Source organism: Hypomesus transpacificus, chromosome 9, assembly GCF_021917145.1.
Source record: "Hypomesus transpacificus isolate Combined female chromosome 9, fHypTra1, whole genome shotgun sequence".
NCBI lineage: Eukaryota > Metazoa > Chordata > Actinopteri > Osmeriformes > Osmeridae > Hypomesus > Hypomesus transpacificus.
This window is the reverse complement of record NC_061068.1, coordinates 8,388,200-8,409,238: the sequence shown is the minus strand read 5'-3', so window position 1 is coordinate 8,409,238 and position 21,039 is coordinate 8,388,200. Positions and strand designations below refer to the sequence as shown.

Below are 21,039 nucleotides of genomic sequence, written 5' to 3'. Positions count from 1 at the left end.
TGCCAACCACATCCTGGAATAGATTTAATATCCTTTAATTATTTCAACTCTCTTTCTCTTTCTCTCTCTCTCATTCCATCTCCTCTCGTTCACAGTCCTCCTGAATGTGTGTGCCTAAGTGTCTGAGTCAGCTAGCCCTGCACTAAAGGACACAGACAACCGAATCATTACGAAGAATGTTCCATGCCGGCCTCCTGACTGCCACCCTGCCAGTTGTTCTTTTCCACTTAGCACCACGACTGTATGTGTGTGTGTGTATGTACTACATGTTTCGATAACCGATTTTGTGTGCGTGGAGAGAGGTTTCTCCCAAACTCGTTTCATTGTTTTTCGTTTTCTTTCTTATCTATCATGGGCACACCTGTGGATGCTGATGTCATATCCATGGTGGATCAGAGTTCACCTGAGGGGTCCCAGTCGGTCTGAGACTGTTGTGGCAGGCTGGAGGCAGCTAGAACACTGAACGGTCTTCACAGAGGCCACATGAGACCGTCTCAGAGGAAGAGACGGACGGCACACTGCAGACAGGAGAGAGATGGAGGAGGAGATTATTGCGGGGGTGAGTTGGTTGGTATGTTGATCATTTATCAGCCTCATGGCTCATGACAGATAAACAACAACGCATTGATTGACATCAGTTATGTGTGAAATGTAAACACGGACTGGAGAGGAGGCCAGCAGTTGAAGGTTCCACTTACAGCGTTGTGTTTTCATTCTGAGATGATCATTAATACCACAAGCATCCAGTGGTTCTTTAAAACGACTTCCTGTTCTGCTCTGAGTCTTAGCAGGCCTGCGGACCTTTGACCTGGGAGGAATGCTGCCAGAAGCTACATAACAGTGTTCAGCCTGAGTAGGAGCCATGCTGGCCACACTGCTGTCTGGAAACATCTCTCCTGGCTGCTGTTGGAGAGGTTGATCTGGGGTTGATCATGTGACACACCCAGGCTGTGTACTGTACACAAAGACACAACACGCACTGTAGCAACCACCATGAAACAAAGACAGATTGATGACAGTCTAGGACCTGTGAGAGGTGGAATGGCAGTGATGTTGTGTGTGAATATGCATGGGGTCAGACTGGTGCAGGAGTCCCCGTTGGCACTCACTTGCTGGCATCTCCATGCCAACGGAATGCAGACAAGCCATAAATTTTATTCGGACCACACTGTATAAGGTACGACTGTCTTAAATAAAGAGTCTTGTTTCATTTCTGTGTGTTTGGGGTCTGAGTATATGTGTGCGGGTGTGTGCGGACGAGTCAGGTTTCACCTCCTCCACAATGACATGACACACTTAACCTCCAATGTCTGCTAATTGACTGAGAAGGACTGACTCACTGAACCAATACTAAGTATTCCCTCTGCTTCAGAGAAAGACCAAGAGAAAGTGGGCGCCTGAGAGACCCAGGGGTGGGAGAGGGGAGACAAGCTCTCAGTAGAGTGATTCCGATTTTTTGTTCAAGGCTTGTAAGGCACTTTCATGCAAGTGAATATGTTTTGTCCTGTTATGAAAAAAGAATGACGTGCTTCCGTAGATCCATCCCTGTCTTTATGTCACACTGTAGCACCACAGGTGATTACAGTACGCAATATGTCCACATTTTTGACTGGTACTGTATTTCTTAGCTAAAACATTCCAAAGGCCAATGAAATGTCAAAAATAATGACACAACACACTGTGGTAATTGACACCCAAGACACATACGTGTGTGCCACGCACAGACACACACATATACACTCACACATGCATTCACACAGGGATGCATATTGCACTTGCTGGTTTATGGGATTCATGTCAACAGTATATACGCTGGCTGGAGAGGGCTTGTGTTTTGCTCGACTGGGATTGGCTGTTGCTATAACAATCGGGGCGGAGCGATGGCTGAGAGGGGGTGGAGACTGAGTCTTAGTATAAAACCCTTCCATGCAGACTGCTCTCCTCTCCTCCACTCCTTTTTTTCCTCTGTTCCTTTTTTCCCTCCTATTCCAGGCACTGGAGCAATCGCATGTGAATAGACAGAGAGGTTGAATGGTGAGCTGTCAGTGCAGAGCTCCCCTGCGTCGTTCAGCTGCCTGTCTCTGTCAAAGCAGCTCTCGAGTACTGGAGTATCTGTCAGCCTGACGCACACTCCTCCTCTCACCGGCGGTCTTCTCGCGCGTCCCCACGACTCACGCGCACCGACGCACACACCTGGGACGTCCCTGGGAACCTGAGCAGAGGGAGAGAGGTTCCTGGTTCCTTTGGTGGATGACCTCTTCGCTCCTGTGAGTACAACTGTAGTAGCTATTTCTGTGTCTTTGCCTCACTGTTGGCCTCTGTCTCTCTCGATCGATAAGTATTCATCTATTCTCCTGTCTACAGTAAAAGTGAACCGTTTTTTTTTTTTTGCAATCTATGTGCGTGTGTGTGAGTGTGTGGTTCAAAGCGGGTCTGTGTATTTTTTTGTCGGCGCAAACACTTTGAAAGCAGGTGATTTAAGCTGCCCAATGTGAGGAAACCCATGGAGGAGTCTCTTGAGAGCCAACTGTGAGCATTTCAAACACAGCTCATGTTTTCAAAAGCGTTCAGAGAATTGATCAATGTAATTGACCCAGGTGTGGTGCGGAGTAGTGTTGTGTGTGTGTGTGTGCAGGTGTGGGAGTGGGATTAAGAGAGAGAGAAAGAGATACAGAGAAAAGAGAAAGAGAGTCTTTGCATGGATGCCAAGTTTTCTCAGTGGCAGGAAGGAACCTGTGGTGTGTGTTTTGACATGTCATGATGGCCTGTTCTGATGGGCTGTGAACAGACAGTCATCTTATCCACATAGGTAGGTATGTTGGTTTGTGTGTGTTTAAAACAAAGATACATTACTTAAGGTTTCTCCTCACCAGAACTTTTGTTTTTCGGTGGCGCAGCTGTCTAAAGCCATATTTATAGCAGAAGGCCACTTATGTTTAAAAGTCAGAAGAAGACCCAAACACAAACTCCCAGAAGGGGACAGTAAGGAAGGATGCCATTCTGACCAGGATCTCAGTAGCACCTGTTGCATGTACACAAGTTCAGAGTGCTCTCTCAAAGCACACAGACAGAACCGTGTACAATATGGCAGCAAGCTTGTAAAAGTCTGGTTACCCGCCCCTAGCTTAGTCTGACCTTGGTATATTAGTGAATTTACATAACTCTCCTGCATATTATTGGACTACGATTCATCACCAGCCCAGCCCCCATAGAAATGCTGACATGAAGCTAGACCCCACAGGAGTGTTCAACAACAGAAAACCCCACGCTGAATACACCCTCACACAAGGCAAGCTGGTATCAATCGCAATTCACACACAGCAACAAGCCAATCCGCCAGTTGGCAAATCAGCCAGAATCCATGTGTATTTATAGCCATGTGTTGTGATTTGTGTGTTTGTCTGCGGAAATGTGTGCCTCTGCCAAGCTCTCACCTCTCCCACTGTTCATGCTCGAAAGCAATCTGTAATGACAGAGGAGGGGGGAGGAGGGGGAGAGCCTGATATCAACAGCACAGAAGGGATGACCACAACCCTCCCCTCAGCTCTCCATGTGCTGTGACGAACCCTAGTGACCTCCACCAGGAGAGGGGGCTCACAGGAGGGCAGAGACACACAGAGAGCCCTGAGTTGGGGAGCAACAGGGACACCTACCAGCTCCTCTTTCAGACAGAATCCCTTCACATCTATATTTGTTTTATCCTCCTCTGGGGATCTCTTCATTCCAAACCTCAGCTGTTAGCTAGTAGTGAAGGAAAGCCACCCACTGGATACCTTGCCGTTCGGTTTCAACAGACAAAACGTTGTGATTTCGGGGAGTTTCCACGATGACACAGCGTTCCATAAGTGTCTTCTCTGGGTTTCAGCTGGATGTGAGCGTGGAGCTCTGGTTGACAGGGAGCTGGTTCGTTTGGGCAGTGTGTCCACAGCCCCGTGGCTGGGCTGGCTCTCTGTGATCAGGTGGTTTTAATTTGATGTCATCGTTTATAAATAACACATAATGTGCCTAATTGTCAGTGTCGGGTATTGTGTGTGTAGGGAAGTGATGTCATCAGAAGACTAACACGAGGTGATAGACTGGGGGTCGCGTCACTATGTCCTTTGCCTGCTGGGCTCCAAAGCTGTTACAGGGCACACTTACACACATACTCACACACATCAAGATATTCATTTAACCATTTAATATTACTAATATTTCCTCTGTCCACGCTGACCTGCACACACATCCACAAACACACACACACACACTTACTCCACTTGTCTTAGGTTAGTATAGGTCTTGTCTCTAGGTCTATAAGGTTAGTATAGGTCATTATGTGTATTGAGTTTTAGTATACTGTGTATTGCACACTATTTTGTGTATTAGGAGGTTTATTATTATATTCATTTTATTTTAACTTATCATAGATGCAATCTATACTCTTAGTACTTAAATGTTATGTTATGCTAGGTTGCTTTGCATTGTCTTGTCCCAAGAATTTCAGTGCCCAGTCTGACCTTGTGTTGTTTTGTGCACCCGACAATAAAAACTTGAAACTTGAAACTACTGTACAGACACACACAGGCCAAGGGAAGAATCATACTTTTAATTAAAATGTGCCCTTTAGCAAAGGAGTAATTGTATGCCGTCATTCAGCACAAACAGACAGACAGCTTTCAGCCTACCCCCTGTGCTGTAGTGTTTCTCCCTCTCCCATACTCTCTGTCCACCCAAGGGCTGATTAAGTCTGTTTAAGGATGAATCATCAACATGACATTTCTAATCAGAGCCATGCTTCCCATCATCACCTCACATTCACTTTCTCTACTCATATCAACCCTTACCCCCTGCTCGGCCCTGTGTGTGCATGTTGATGTGTGTGTGTGGGTGTGAGAGAGAGAGAGAGAGAGAGAGAGAGAGAGAGAGAGAGAGAGAGAGAGAGAGAGAGAGAGAGAGAGATGGATGGATACAGACAGACAGACAGACAGACAGACAGACACACTGTATGTGTTCCCTAAGGAGTTTAATCTAGATTATGGTATTAGTACGTGTGATGTTAGCTGAATGAGAGATACGTGTTGGAGCCAATTTTAGTTCTGCTCAGTCATCTCTCAAGCTCTTCTTCTCAGACAGACAGAGACAGAGACAGAGACAGAGACAGAGACAGAGACAGAGACAGAGACAGAGACAGAGACAGAGACAGAGACAGAGACAGAGACAGAGACAGAGACAGAGACAGAGACAGAGACAGACAGACAGAGACAGACAGAGACAGACAGAGACAGACAGAGACAGACAGAGACAGACAGACAGAGACAGACAGAGACAGACAGAGACAGACAGACAGAGACAGACCTGCACTACTCTACAGTAAAGTATCGTCTCAGTGAAGGCTATTTAACAGAGCTAGCAGCTCCCGCCTCTCCAGCACCAGTAGATGAAGAAGCAGATGTGTCCTCCTACCTCCTGCTGACCCTGGTGCACACCCTCTGCCCCTGTGTCCACATCACACCCAGAGGAGCAGGCAGAAGGAAACACAGGACACAGCTGAGCTCAGACAGACAGACACACCGACAGGCAGGCAGACAGACAGGCAGGCTCACAGGCAGACAGGCAGGCTCACAGGCAGACAGGCAGGCTCACAGGCAGACAGGCAGACAGACAAAAATTAAAAAAAAATAGGCAGGGTGGCAGACAGACAGGCTGGTAGGCTGGCAGGCTGGCAGACAGACAAATAGACAGACAGACAAAACCAACCAAAACATGTAACAAATCATTCATCCAGTGCAGACATGTGTAGTGCACGATCATGTAATAATAACGCTAAGGAAAACAGCCCAACAACAAAACAACAATGACATGAATGGCCTCTTACATAAACCAACACGACCGAGGACACAAAGCAGTTGTTTGATTTTGATCCAGCAGTGCGAGATATTTGTTTTTCACTCTGGCCCACTGTGTATAGTGGAACTACTGTTCAGGGAAGGGGAGTGGGCGCGTGTGTGTGTGTGTGTGTATGGCAGGAGGGGGGACATAAACAAAAGAGATTTCAGGATGGTAATTTCTCTTGAGGAAGTCATTTTCATTATCGTTACCAGTTTGGTAATCCAAGCTCACTTACACTCCATCAACACCAGTAAACCCTTGAGAATGGAGGAAAATAAAGAGGGGGAAAAAGGGAAACGTGGAGAAACAGGAAGAGGAGCAAAGATCACACATCAAAGCTGAGAGAAAACGAAAAAACGAGAGAGAACAGGACAGGAAAGCTACACGTACACTGCTGACAAAGGGAAATAGAAAGAGGAATAAAGAGCCCAGTACAGCTGAGCAGCACATCTCCCTGTGGCTGGTGGGAAGCGAGGGAAGCAGGAGACGTGAAAGGTCATTTTTATCACTGCCACATTGGAGACAGAGAGAGAGAGGGGATGGATGAATGGGGGAGGAGGAGGAGGAGGAGGAGGAGGAGGAGGAGGAGGAGGAGGAGGAGGAGGAGGAGGAGGAAGAGGGAGGAAGAGGGAGGAAGAGGAGGAGGAGGGAGGAGGAGGAGGAGGAGGAGGAGGGAGGAGGAGGGAGGAGGAGGGAGGAGGAGGGAGATAGAGGGGAGACTCCCACAGCCAAGTGTCTCCTGCTCCACAGCACACATAAGAGGCTGTGATGTTGCTGAACAGACGGGCGCTGTGTTATTGCTGAGACACTGAATACATTTACCATGGCCAGAGAGTAACAGAACCCAGTCTCCACGGCTGTGGAAACCAGGGGGTTATTTTTAGTTCATGTTTCTTTTCTCAAACCCACAACATATGTGAGTCCAAATAAACATAAGACATACAATTGAAAAAAATATAAGATAAGGCACAGCTCCAAAAGAATATACGGTACATTTGAATTTCTACTCACGTTGTGTCAGTTGGTTTTGAGTAAAACATTAAGATAAAGATGGTGGACAACACACAGTTCATGTGGGCTTACTGTCTGAGTTGAATCCAGACTAAGATGTCTGCCACAGCACCTGTGTGTGGGTGTGTGAGTGTACATGTGTGTGTGTATGTTTGCCTGCAGTAATATGGGCAGCGCTTGAATGAGCAGTCCTTCGGTGCATGTGAACCGCTGTGCCGAAAAGTAATGTGACCACAGGGCTAGGGCTAGGGATTTCTGCTGCAACCCCCCGCCACACACACACACACACACACACACACACAAACATACATTGAACACACATGCAGGCAGTATGGCACAACTGTGAGTAATTCTTTGGTTGTTTGCAAACTTAAAAGGTCACATGGTTCCCTTTGTGGTCCATCTCCTGAGGCCCCATAAGGCCAGTGAGGGAGAGACATGAGAGAGGGAGACAGGGCAAAGGGGGGGAACCAGGAACGGAGAGACAACTTTTTTCTTCCATGACTCATGACTTCATTCGTTATTCCTCATTTCATGCTTCATGTTCAACTCCTGCTGCATCTTAGCAACACCTCCACTTCTCCTGGCATGACCTCCCCTCCCCCAATCTCTTCTCCAGGGCTCGTCTGACCTCTGTCTCTCACCCACACCCTATCCTCATCCACAGGAAACCATTGGTTAAACCAAAAATTAGATATTAGAATGGATGGGGTGTCCTTGCCAGTGGGGTCAGAGCAAATGCTCTCAGCCTATCAGGTTGAAAGGAAGGCCATGAACAAATCTCCCCCTGTCCCAGTGTGTGTGTTAATAGGTTTTCCTCTGACCGAGCCCAGGGCGCCATTACACTGGGCATCCAGGGAGGGTCAGGCGGTACATTTCAGGAAAATTAAATGGTAGAGAGGATACACAGAGAGGAGAGACGGAGAGAGACAGAGAGAGAGAGAGAGAGAGAGAGAGAGAGAGAGAGAGAGAGGGAGAGAGAGAGAGAGAGAGAGAGAGAGAGAGAGAGAGAGAGAGAGACAGAGAGAGACCAAATGCCCATGGGTGGGGGGAGATGTGCATGTGAGCATATGTGTGTTGGAGATTGTGCAAGCTCCAGCACGTGTGTGCTTATCAGGATGAATGTGTGCCACATCTTTGATGTCCATGTGCACTGACCTGTATAAACCCATGAAGCCAAACTGAACATGAAAAACACAAATGTTCTACATCAACTGGCAACATTCATGTGGTGAGATAACTGGACAAAGACAGAAATGGCTCGTACCAGGCTTGAGTAATATCTTTTATATTATTTTATAATATTTATAATATTATAAAATAATGAATAACATGTTTTCCAACCTACAACCCTCTAATCATCCTTGCTTGGGATGGATCTACACCTGGAGTGGAAAGAGGGAGCGAGATAGAAATCATACCTGCGCTGGTGGAAGAAAAAGACTTCACAGATCTCTAATGAGACTGTTTCCATCTCTATTACACCTTTCCTGTGAACAACAGAGGGAGAGGGGAAAGAAATGGGAGGGAGGGAGGGAGGGAGGGAGGGAGGGAGGGAGGGAGGGAGGGAGGGAGGGAGGGAGGGAGGGAGGGAGGGAGGGAGGGAGGGAGGGAGGGAGGGAGGGAGGGAGGGAGGGAGGGAGGGAGGGAGGGAGGAAGGGAGGAAGGGAGGAAGGGAGGAAGGGAGGAAGGGAGGAAGGGAGGAAGGGAGGTTGTTTTACACGCAGTGTTAGGCCTTGATTTTGTGCAGTGTCTGTTTGTGTGTCTGTTTGTGTGCCTGTTTGTGTGCCTGTTTATGTGTCTGTTTGTGTGTCTGTTTGTGTGTCTGTTTGTGTGTCTGTTTGTGTGTCTGTTTGTGTGTCTGTTTGTGTGCCTGTTTGTGTGTCTGTTTGTGTGTCTGTTTGTGTGCCTGTTTGTGTGTCTGTTTGTGTGCCTGTTTGTGTGTCTGTTTGTGTGCCTGTTTGTATGTCTGTTTGTGTGTCTGTTTGTGTGCCTGTTTGTGTGTCTGTTTGTGTGTCTGTTTGTGTGTCTGTTTGTGTGTCTGTTTGTCTGTCTGTTTGTGTGCCTGTTTGTGTGTCTGTTTGTGTGCCTGTTTGTGTGTCTGTTTGTGTGTCTGTTTGTGTGCCTGTTTGTGTGTCTGTTTGTGTGCCTGTTTGTGTGTCTGTTTGTGTGTCTGTTTGTGTGTCTGTTTGTGTGTCTGTTTGTGTGTCTGTTTGTGTGTCTATTTGTGTGCCTGTTTGTGTGTCTGTGTGTGTGTTTGTGAACCTGTTTGTGTGTCTGTTTATGTGTCTGTTTGTGTGTGTATTTGTGAGAGTGTGTGTTCTGGACCCTAATGCAGAGAAAGAGGGAGCAATGGGTGGAAAATATATCCTATTGGCTAACAGTAAGGAGTCCCCAGAATGCACCCTGCTCCAAACAGAGGCCGCCGTTGTCTGTAAACAAGAGAAATGGAGCGGACCGGGTTTGGAACACACACACATCCAATCAGGGACACTTCCCTGGCAACACACACATTGAGCTGTTCAAGAGGGGCTGGGAGGTGACACCGACATGAAAGGATGAATGGAAACATGTCCTGTTTCAACTGCACTGTGTAGTCAGGGCAACTGAGGTAAAAACCAGACCCACAGCTTTGGGGAGGACAGGGCTGCATCAGATCACAGCAGCATATTGTGAATCGAGAAACAGGACTTTGGTAAGACATCACATTAGACTCGGATCCAGTAACAAGCTTCCACACCCACTGCTGCCTGCTGCTCTCTGGGCAGGCTGCTGTGGTCAGGGATCTGAAACACACCAGCTGACAGAGATGAAGAGAGCAAAGCAATGTGAAACGGTGGAGAGATTTAATGAGAGAGAAATAATGGAGGTCTTTTTGTGGGTGCAAAGTGAGGGTGCACGTGGGTGTCCACATGCAGACAGGCAGGCTCCACATGCAGATGGGCGTGCTGATGGAGGTCAGTTCCCAGACACGGTTTGGCCCCCGGGCAGCACAGACAACAGACAAGCAGACAGGTAAACAGACAGAGACAGACAGTCACATAGACAAGCAGACAGGCAGACCAACAAACCAAAAAGACAGACTAAGCAGGTTGAGAGACAGGCGGACAAGCGGACAGACAAGCAGGGCAGAGGAGCAAGCCGCACCCCAGGTGATCTGGATCTGAGGTGCAGGTGCCAGGATCCCTGGTAAGACCGTGGTGAGTGACTGAGTCACAGAAGGCACGGGGATCTTCCACAGCCTCTCAAGGGAAGAGCTGCACTTCGGCAGCCACACTGATCACTAAGCTGCCTACTCTCAGGTCTTAAAATAATGAGCTCAAATAATGAACACCCACACACACACACAGACACACATACACACACATAGACGCAAGATTCAAGTCTATTATTGGGGACTGATAGAGAAAAAGGGAGACCATAGCAACCAGCAGTCCGGAGTGGAGAGAGAGAGAGAGTAAAGAGAAAGATGCATACACAATTGACACAACGGCGAGAAACTGGCAAGAACAATGTGAGAAAGAGAAATAGATCAAAAGTTAAAGAGAACGAGAAGAAAAGAAAGAGACAAAAGCAATGATGTAACACCAGGCCAGGGTGGCATGATGTATCCACACCCAAGTGGCTGGTGCAACTGGGCCATGTCAGAGGGACAGGGCAGGGAGGAGGAGTGACTATTGATCGAGCGCTCCCTTGCTGCGTGCTCGCTCGTTATTAGATCAGAGGAAAGCGGTACTGCCATCAGTCAGGGGAGCCCAGTGAGCACAGTGTCTGTCTCTCTCTCTCGTTTACAAGTCCAACACCACTACAGCAAATGCAGAGGTGAGACCATGCGAGGACATGCTGGCAACCAGGACAGGACTCAGTCAGGAGGGAGGGTCACGGGGAGGAGATCATGTGACAGACCATGGTTTAGTTATGAAGGTTCAATAGTGTGATGGTTAGTCTGGGGAGATCGATGAATGGATGGATGAGAGGATGAATGGATGAATGGATGAATGGACGGACTGACGGACGAATGGATAGAGATCCTCTTTCCTGAATCTCCTTCTCTCTTCTCCTGGCAGGCTCAGCTCCACAGCATCATGAACAAGATGAAGAACTTCAAGCGGCGTTTTTCTCTGTCCGTCCCTCGCACCGAGACCATCGAGGAGAACGAGTTCACCGAGCAGATCAACCAGCTCAACATCCGACACACTCAGGGTAGGAGCCTGAATATCCAATCAACAACCCCCAGACCGCTCAAGCCTCACCATAATCAGGAACTAATCTCATTACCAAAACTCTCACCCCATGTTTTAATTGCTACAGTACCTGTATGTCAATAACCATTCCTATTCATAGAGCCCAGAGACTATTTCCACAGCGCTGATCCAGTCCTGATCCCAGCTCTGTTACTCCACCTTCTCCTCATCCCTCCATCCATCCTACTGTGACTGATCGGCCAGCTCTATTATTGGATCAGTAATCAGCTCATGCAGTTTTGTTCATTCACACCAATCCTTCCGTGTCTGCCCCAGGCCTCTCAGGTTGCAGGCAGATTAGAAGTGTGTCTGGTTGGGGCTGGGGTTGGGGTTGGGGTTGGGGTTGGGGTCTGAGATGGGTTCAAGACATGATTACACCAAAAAGTGGAAAGATTATTTTATCTACAAAAAGAATGTAGTTCTGAGAGGAGAGTGAGGGAGAGAGAGAAGGGGAGAAGAGAGAGATGCTCAGCTGGAAAAGCAGCTGTGTGCTTTAACTCCAGGACTCCCAGGAGAAGTGGGTCAGTAGAGCGAGTGAGGGAATGAAAGAAAGAAAGAAAGAAAGAGAGAGAGAGAGAGAGAGAGAGAGAGAGAGAGAGAGAGAGAGAGAGAGAGAGAGAGAGAGAGAGAGAGAGAGAGAGAGAGAGAGAGAGGGACATAGCTTCAGGACTCAGATGTGAGGATGGTCCTTTATTCCCAGTTGCTGTACTCCCTCCACTGGATTAGTATTCAGTTAGTGTTGAGCTTTATCAGAATCCTGTTTGGTGATGCCAAACTCCGAATTTGTTCACAGTTAAACCCACATTCCAAAAATGTTTCGTAACATTCCCTTCCTGTTCAGATTAGGTTACCACATCAGAGCAATGACGTTCCAAATATATCAGAGGAAAGTACAGTATCTCACTGTTAAAAACAGCATTTCAAACACTTCTGAACATCCCATTCATGTTTACAATATATTTTCCTTACTCCTTTCTCTCAGAAATAGTCAGTACTGGTGTACCAACACGTTTTTGGGAGACAAAAGATAGTCTTACTGTCCAATGTCACAGAGATTGTGTACTAACTATACAGTTTCACTGTCTGTACTTAAATATGGACAACTATTTATCCTCATGGAAGCTCCCTTACTAATTTCAGCAGATTTGATTCTCACAGCTGTCTGTTTGGATTGGAGAGCAGCTGCTTCAAACTTCTAAAGACAAAGAGAATCACTCAGTCGTGACTGACTGAAGCTGATGAATTCATTAGCATACCCCTAGGATTACACACACACAGAAACGTGCGCTTGTGTGTGTTTGTGTAATCCTAGGGGTATGTATACACACACGCTTGTGTACGCATGCATTCACACACACACACACACACACACACAAAAACAGACAAAGTCATATCTAGATTGTTAAAGATAATTGAGACATAATAAATCAGTGTGGATTTACATAGACGCCTTGTGCAGTTATCCTTCCATTACTGCAGGATTAGTTTTACAATTTGAGTGTGTGTTAGTGTGTGTGTGTGTGTGTGTGTGTGTGTGTGTGTGTGTGTGTGTGTGCGTGTGTGTGTGTGTGTGTGTGTGTGTGTGTGTGTGTGTGTGTGTGTGTGTGTGTGTGTGTGTGTGTGTGTGTGTGTGTGTGGAACTCTGAGGCTTGTATCATTTTGAATAACTCAAAATGCTATGCTGTTTTTTCAGCATAGTGTCATTCTAGTAAAAACAGTTTTGATGTGCTGGTTAAACAAATGTAGCAGCAAACACATTAACTCACTGTACTGTGGCAGGACAACTGTAGCTCCACTGTAGCTCCACTGTGACTATCTCTGGCCTGGTCTGCATGTCCCCACTGATTGCATTTACCACATGGCCATGTGAGAACCAGCACCGCAAAATAATTCACATGAACAGATTTCTCTTTTTATCAGTTTCCAAAACACACATGCACACAAATATACACACACAGACACAGACTCATGGACACAGTCACAAGTCCCTCATTACATAATGCCTGGTGTTCTCTGGTCATGCAGACTGCCTGTGGTTCTGACTGGCCTGACTACTCCTGTCCTCGCCCCTCTCCTCTCATTTGCATTTCACACTTTACATTTGATTCGTGTTGACGCTTTTATTCAAAGCCACATACTCTCTCCTTTCTCCTCTCCCTGTACAGCCTCCTCCTCTCCTCTCCTTTCCTCTCCCCACACCTAATCCTCCTTTATTGGCAGTCAACCTCCTCCGCTCTCTCCTCACTACAGCTCTTCTTCTCCTCTCCTCGCGCCCCCTTCCTTCTCCGCCCCTTTACAGCTTGTGTGGAGTTCATTGTTAGAATGGCAGGGTTGAAACAGTGGCAGTGGCAGAGCCAGCGGGCTGCCAGGGTTAGACAGACAGATGGATCTGATCGCTCCACTGAGAGACCCCACCTCCTGGCAGCAGAGGCTGAGCGCTGGAGCTTTCATAACATATCCAGATAACCCCATCACCATCTCCATCTCCCTGGGTTACCTCGCTCCCTCTTTCTTTCTTTCTCTCTTTCTCTCTTTCTCTCTTTCTCTCTTTCTCTCTTTCTCACTTTCTCTCTCTCTCTCTCTCTCTCTCTCTCTTTCTCTTTCTCTTTCTCTTTCTCTTTCTCTTTCTCTTTCTCTTTCTCTTTCTCTTTCTCTTTCTCTCTCTCTCTCTCTCTCTTTTATCTTGTATGGAAAAGTGTAGACCTCATGTGGTTCTTATTGGATTGTCCTTTTCCCAACAAACTGCTCTATCCAGGTCTCACAGCCAGACATTAGAACCTACGTAACCTGAATTTGTATGTGTGTGTGTGTGTGTGTGTGTGTGTGTGCCTCTGTGTGTGCCTCTGTGTGTGCCTCTGTGTGCCTCGACTGCACTGACCCCAATTACCCAAAGACAGATCAAAGATCTACTAACCCTGTGATATTTAAATGAGACTATTGCACATTATTTCTTTCTGAATCTATCTAGCAATTTTTTTGTCTATCAGTTAGAGACTCGCTCAGTAGTCGTGCTCCTTATAGAGAAAGTATTTGTCTTTCTGTGTGAGTTGCACCTGCTGGTTGTTCCTGAATGTGTTTAAAACCAAGCCTATTGAATTTCCTGTTATAATTGGAGAGAGAGAGAGAAAGGGATAGAGATAGAGAGAGATAGAGAGAGACAGGGAGGAAGAGAGACACCTCAGTTAGCTCTAACCCTGTCTGTATTAACAATCAGCGTCCCCATGGAAACTAGGAGTTACAGAGCTCCATGCATTCAACATCAAACACCCAGGAAAGGAATGGGCCGTGCACACACACACTCACAGATAAACAAGGAGGTTGTCGGTGGAACAGAGACACGTGTCCACTTGAAACCCACATTCAAATACAAAGCCAGGGAGACAAATACCCCTCCTTCATTGAGATAAGGGATGATGAGAGCCAAGCTGAAACAGCATGTTCAGCAGTGTTCAAAGACCTCACCCACGCACACACCCGCACACGCACAAACACACTTGATGATATGAAGTTCTCTGTACTCCAATGCTAGACGATAGCTTTTCATAACAGCAAACCTCCAACGCTGCTGTGTTGTCGACTCAAACACTCGAACAGCAAGAAGCAGCCTCCAGTCTCACCCTGATGAGGACAGCCTCTCTCCAGCTCATGCGTGTGGCCTTTATGTCATTTCTATTTCCTTGAGAATTGAGGAGTGTGTGTATGTGTGCCTGCCTGCCTGCCTGCCTGCCTGCCTGCCTGCCTGCCTGCCTGCCTGGTATGTACTTGGATAAGAATGTGCTGTCCATCCCCTTTCCAGCTCTGGCCCCAGACAGCCTGGCACTGCCTTCTCTGTCCACCGATGCCAGCCCGGTGAGCTCTGAGCCAGACACCCCAGGAGCACAGTCCCCCTCCCAGCTCCACTACCGGAGCAAGGCCCACAGACGGTTCTCCATGGAGGTAAGGCCATACACACAACTGGCTCTCCACCCACACATGATTCAACAATGGTTTTTCAGTTCGTATCTTTTCTCATGTGTTTACAGAAGGCTGAGGAAAGAAAAGTATCGCATTCAAAACCATGCAGGTTTATTCCTGAACCCATTAAAAGAGCAGAGATACAATATTTCTTTTTGACTTCTTTTGCTACACTTCATGACTTCTACACCAGTCAGAGACAAACACCTTCAGTGACAAGGCGGGAAAATCATCCATCTGACTTTTCCCAAAAAGCCTTCCCGCTGAGACAGTTCTGAGTCACCTCCTCTCAGACGCCCATACACACACACAAACGCACACAACAACACGCACACAAACTCAGTGGAAACACACACGCAGACTCACTGTCAGACAGCGAAGTGCACTTATTACGCAGGGGAAGTGTGGGCAAGTCCATCAGGGAAAAAACTGACCGAGCTGTGCTATAACTGAGCTTCAGTACCCTGACCAGGAAGAGGGAGGGAGGGCAAACCCTGATATCTGCATTACATATGTCCAAATAAAGGACAGGCTGGTAAACAATGCCCAGATTCATGCACATGGCATAATAAGGTGTATGGAAGCACAGCTGTATGCCAGCAGGGCTGGTAGTGTATTCCAGGTTATGTGTACAAATGAATGCCTGTTTACCTTTTAAACCTGAGTGCAATTTTTTCATGTTGGCTGTGTGTGTGTGTGTGTGTGTGTGTGTGTGTGTGTGTGTGTGTGTGTGTGTGTGTGTGTGTGTGTGTGTGTGCGTGCGTGTGTGTGTGTGTGGTAGGACGTCAGCAAGCGCATGTCTTTGCCCATGGACATCCGTTTGCCTCCAGAGTTCCTCAAGAAGCTCCAGATGGAGAGTGAGAACTCGGCCGACTGCAAGCCCCTCACTCGCATGTCCAGAAGAGCATCGCTGGTCTGTACCTGCACGTCAACACACTCTCGTATCAATAAAGCTCATTGAAAGACTCAGACGTGGTGCTGACCGGGCACTCTATGTGTGTGTGTGTCCTCCTGCAGTCAGACATTGGTTTTGGGAAACTGGAGACCTATGTGAAGCTGGGGAAACTAGGCGAGGTAAGAAGACCCCAACTTCTCTGCACCACTCAACACTTCCACAGAGCACGTTTCAAACACACCAGGCCTTCAGAACAGTAGTGTGTGTTTGTGTGTGTTAGTAAAGTAGCCCCTTCCAATGTTAGATAAGAAGGTAATGTGTGTTCAGGGCTACGGTTGCCCTCTGTGCTAGCCTGGTAGTAGAGAGCAGTGTGCATGGTATTATTATGTTGCCCTCTACAATCAGCATGTACAGCAGAGAGCAGACCCAGGCATGCTGTAGTCCTGCGGCCGTGCATTAAGGCTGGATAGATCAGAGTAGTGTCAACAGGGCCAGACCTTCTCTTACACTGAATCCAATGAGTTCTCAAGAGCCTGCAGCATGACTGGCCTGGTGAAGGTCATGTGATAGAGATAGCAGGTGTGTCACTCAGTCCCATGGCTCTGCAGTACAAAGTATACCACTGCTAGCATGGGGGGGGGGGGGGGGGGGGTTATATAAGCTTGATGTTGATGCCAACAAGGTCAATGGCAGGCCAACTGAACTATTATTATGCTGGCACCACCATGTGTAATAATAACACTTCAAAATATTGTACATTTTTTAAAAGAAGGATAAGCAGAGTGCAGGATGAGCAGAGACTAAATAGTGATTGCCTGCTGATGTGATGTGTCCTTTTATTGTAATCTAGACCTGATTTAGTATAATATTGCTCCATCGTATGATGGTGTCAGAGTGTCAGTACTTTCCTCATTTGTGAAGATAGACGACTTGAGGCAATGTACTGTACTTCCTGTGCTCAGTTGGCCAAAGACTGTTTGGTGGTGGTTTGTTGTATGTATGATATGTATGTGTGTGTGTGTGTACTTTTCTTTAGGGGACATACGCCACAGTGTTTAAAGGGCGTAGCAAACTGACAGAGAACTTGGTGGCCCTGAAGGAGATCCGACTGGAGCACGAGGAGGGAGCTCCCTGCACAGCTATCAGAGAAGGTAACACACCCCCACACACACACACACACACACACACACACATACACACACACACGGCCCTTAAAGGCCTTAACATTTACTCTCTCACACCTTCAACCACAGCACAAACATCTACACTACCTGTGGATAGTTATTTTCTGAGCCATGAAGGGCTCTTCAGCCGTCAGGAATGTAACAACACTGCCCTCCAGTGGACATCCAATGTCCCTACCGCTCTTATTGAGCTTGGTGCTGTTGGACTAACTGCTGTGTGTCTGCCCCCTCAGTTTCCCTACTGAAGAACCTGAAACATGCAAACATCGTTACCTTGCATGATATCATACACACAGACCGCTCCCTCACACTGGTCTTTGAGTACCTGGTAAGCACACACACACAAACACACAAATCCTATCTTAAGAAGCATATTTGATGGCGTCATGAGATTGCCGTGTCTGATGTGTGTGTGTCTGCGTGTGTTCCAGGACAGTGATTTAAAACAGTACCTGGACAACTGTGGGAACCTCATGAGCATGTGCAACGTCAAGGTGACACAGACCCGAGGGCTTGTCGGCATCATCCTTTTCATCATTCATTTCATTTTTGTTTAATAATATAACTTTTTATAATATTCATATCTAACACTCCCCCCTACCTCCACCTCTTCTCCCTCCCTAACTCCATTGCTAATCTCTCTCTCTCTCCAGATCTTCATGTTCCAGCTGATGAGAGGTCTGTCCTACTGTCACAAGAGGAAGATCCTCCACAGAGACCTCAAACCTCAGAACCTGCTCATCAATGAGAAGGGGGAGCTCAAACTAGCTGACTTTGGTAGGACACGCACAAGGGTCAGGGGTCAGGGGTCAGTGTTAACATGACACGGCAAAAGCATTGTTTGACCTCAGTTCAGATAAGCAAGTGACTTGTGACTCTGTGCTTGACTGGTCAGGTCTGGCGCGTGCCAAGTCTGTCCCCACCAAGACCTACTCCAACGAGGTGGTAACATTGTGGTACCGCCCTCCAGATGTGCTGCTGGGCTCCACAGAGTACTCCACACCTTTAGACATGTGGTGAGTAGAACAGCACCAGTCGTCCTCAACACTCCAGGGCAGCCCTTCTGTCAGAAATGCCTATCAACCCTAAACAGCATGTCATCATCTAGTTTGCCTTACACAGTTCTATCTGGTATCTTTTCTTCTTGGTCATATCCAAGGGGGAGGAGACTCTTTGAGGAATATGTATGGACCCCGAAGCTTCTGAGAGGCCAATCCTGCAACACAATACCATCCCTTCATACACACTCATTCTAAATGCATTCTTTATACATCAAGCTGTAGGCTGTTGTGTGAAAAGGGCTCCATAAATAACAAAATACATCAGGGTTCTCACATCACAGACAGACACTGTCCTGCTTGTGACCACCACAACATCTCTTTGATGTACATGTGTGTCTAATCAATCTCATGAACTCTCAGCTAATATGCTTACTATCACAGTCATGTTATTCTGTTCCCAAACAAACACAGCAAACTTATATTACATTAAGCAGCCAGCAACTCTGAGTCTGTCAGAGGTAAGAAGGAGGAAGAGTCTGACTTTCTGTCTGCGATATGGTTCTTCTGATGTCAGTATGTCTTTCCTGTCTGTCCTACCAGGGGTGTGGGCTGCATCATGTTTGAGATGGCCACGGGCCGGCCCATGTTCCCTGGAGCCACCGTGAAAGAGGAGCTCCATCTGATCTTCAGACTCATGGGTAACAGATCAGCCTCCGCAAAGCTCCTCCCACCTCAACCTGGACTAGATACACCCCTGTCTCCATCTAATACTGACACTGCCTACTGCCCTCCGCACCCTCTCTTTCTCTTCTGCTCCCTTGCTCTGTCTCTCTCCCTCCTTCCCTTCCTCAGGTACCCCCACAGAAGAGAGCTGGCCGGGCATCTCCAACAATGAAGAGTTCACATCCTACCTCTTCCCCCAGTACAAATCCCAACCACTCATTAACCAGGTGCCCAGGTAGACAACCATAACAAGACTACAACACCTGACCCCATTCCAACCGCTCACCATCACCCATCACATGGTAACGTAGGACCCCAACTTGACCGTCTATGTTTGTGTCTCTACTAGGCTGGATACAGAGGGGATAGACCTGCTGTCTGCTCTGCTCATGGTAAGAGAAGTGCATCTGCAGCATTGCTTTCCTTGTGTATTCTTGCAGAAGTCTGTTTCCAGTTGCTGGACCACAGTATTCTCCTGTGTTGTTGCAGTATGACACAAGGACCAGAGTCTCAGCTGAAGGTTCTCTGAGGTACCCCTACTTCCTGGCTCTGGGAGAGAGCATCCACAGCCTGGCAGACAGTAAGACACACAGACACACACACACACAGAGGCACAGTACACACAGCCATTCTTCACGCCGTGTTGTGTTTGTCTTTCTCCACGCCCAGCTTCTTCAGTGTTCTCCCTCAGAGAGGTACAGCTGCAGAAGGATCCAGGCCATCGGAGCTCAGTGTTCCAGCCTCCAGGTACTACTGACTGACTGGCTGACTGACTGACTGACTGGCTGACTGGCTGATTGAAAAAAATGTATGGTCTTGAACTTTGGTTTATAGGTTGCGAGTATTTTAGTAAATACCATACCTCTCATACAGTCACACCTTCTTATGCATCAACGTCCCCATAGTAATAGATTTGAAGCAAACGCGTGGTTGTTCCATTACACTGCACACAGCAGCGTGCAGTAATCCAGTCTCATTGAAAATACCAGGTGACCCTAAGCAAGAATCCACATAGCATCCTCCTACTGTACACCTACACACCAATAGATATGAACAGGATTCCTCATGTTGTGTTCTTTTTCCTCCTGATCCCAGGTCGGGGGAAGAACAGAAGACAGAGCATCTTCTAGAGCAGTCTGACAGAGGAGAAATCATCTGTGGAGATCTTCTACCGCCTGTAAAACAGACACAGACACAAACAAACCAATTCACATTGTTTTTGTCATGTCAATGAAGCATGGACATAAATAAGGATTTCTATATTTGAACTTGCACTGCACCTCAATCCCCCCTCCCCCTTGGGCTGAGTTGAGGTGAGCCTTTTAGTATAGTCCCAAACACTGGATTCTTCAGATTTGACATTAAAACACACTGAATAGCCTGGTACTACAGTCCCACTCACTGAGTATGCACTGCGGACATACGGTACCTAGAGTCAAGACACTGGACCCTACCAACCTCCGAAGCATTGGTTATGTGCATGAGTACAGTTTAAAGCAGCTAGATTTATATATGATAACACACACATCCACATACATACACACACATGACCATGCATACACGCACACACATCCAGACACATGCACGCAACATTCCTCAACTATTGCCACAAAACAACAATACTGCTACTATTTAAATATACGTCCACCTTCTTAACTGTACAAGACCAAATACCACAATATGTGGGGTAAATATGAATTCAGATGGTAAACAAATGTCTCCAATCACCCAATGATTTAACTCGTTGTGGATTGTCAAAATGACAGTATTACAGTACATTAGTAAATTTCACTCTTTTGAAGTTGCCTTAGTAAAATGTGCATGACATTTCACGTGTTGAGAATATGATATAGACATCTAGTTTAGCCTTTGTGTTGGAAGATATTTTCTTTGTTTTTGTAAAAACACACTATCAAGTGTCCGTACTTTAAGTCTCTCCTATTTGCACAAACCAGAAGTGTCCTCTGAAGAAAGTTCCTTTCCCTTCTCCTCCGTCACCAGACGGGCCAAGTCCAAACACAACCTGTCATCTCGTCCCCTAGTTCTTTCCCCTCTTATCCTGCAGTTCTGAAGCCACTATCAGGAGGCTTGGGATGTTCTGACCAGGCCCAGATTCACCCTCCTCCTCTCTCATGCTCCTTCCTCACAGTCCCCAGAGC

The 21,039-nt window shown here is 47.2% G+C and overlaps 1 protein-coding gene across 1 annotated transcript; it reads left to right on the top strand.

The window, feature by feature from the left end:
- Positions 1-1,945: 1,945 nt before the first annotated feature.
- Positions 1,946-20,065, top strand: cdk18 (cyclin dependent kinase 18). The gene is made up of 16 exons (XM_047025613.1): positions 1,946-2,267; positions 10,947-11,082; positions 14,920-15,059; positions 15,859-15,990; positions 16,095-16,151; positions 17,009-17,123; positions 17,390-17,484; positions 17,588-17,650; positions 17,810-17,933; positions 18,052-18,172; positions 18,758-18,855; positions 19,010-19,115; positions 19,230-19,272; positions 19,370-19,460; positions 19,550-19,627; positions 19,976-20,065. Exons 2-16 carry the CDS (start codon positions 10,965-10,967, stop codon positions 20,008-20,010), a joined length of 1,416 nt encoding a protein of 471 aa, XP_046881569.1. The 5' UTR covers positions 1,946-2,267; positions 10,947-10,964; the 3' UTR covers positions 20,011-20,065.
- Positions 20,066-21,039: the final 974 nt, after the last annotated feature.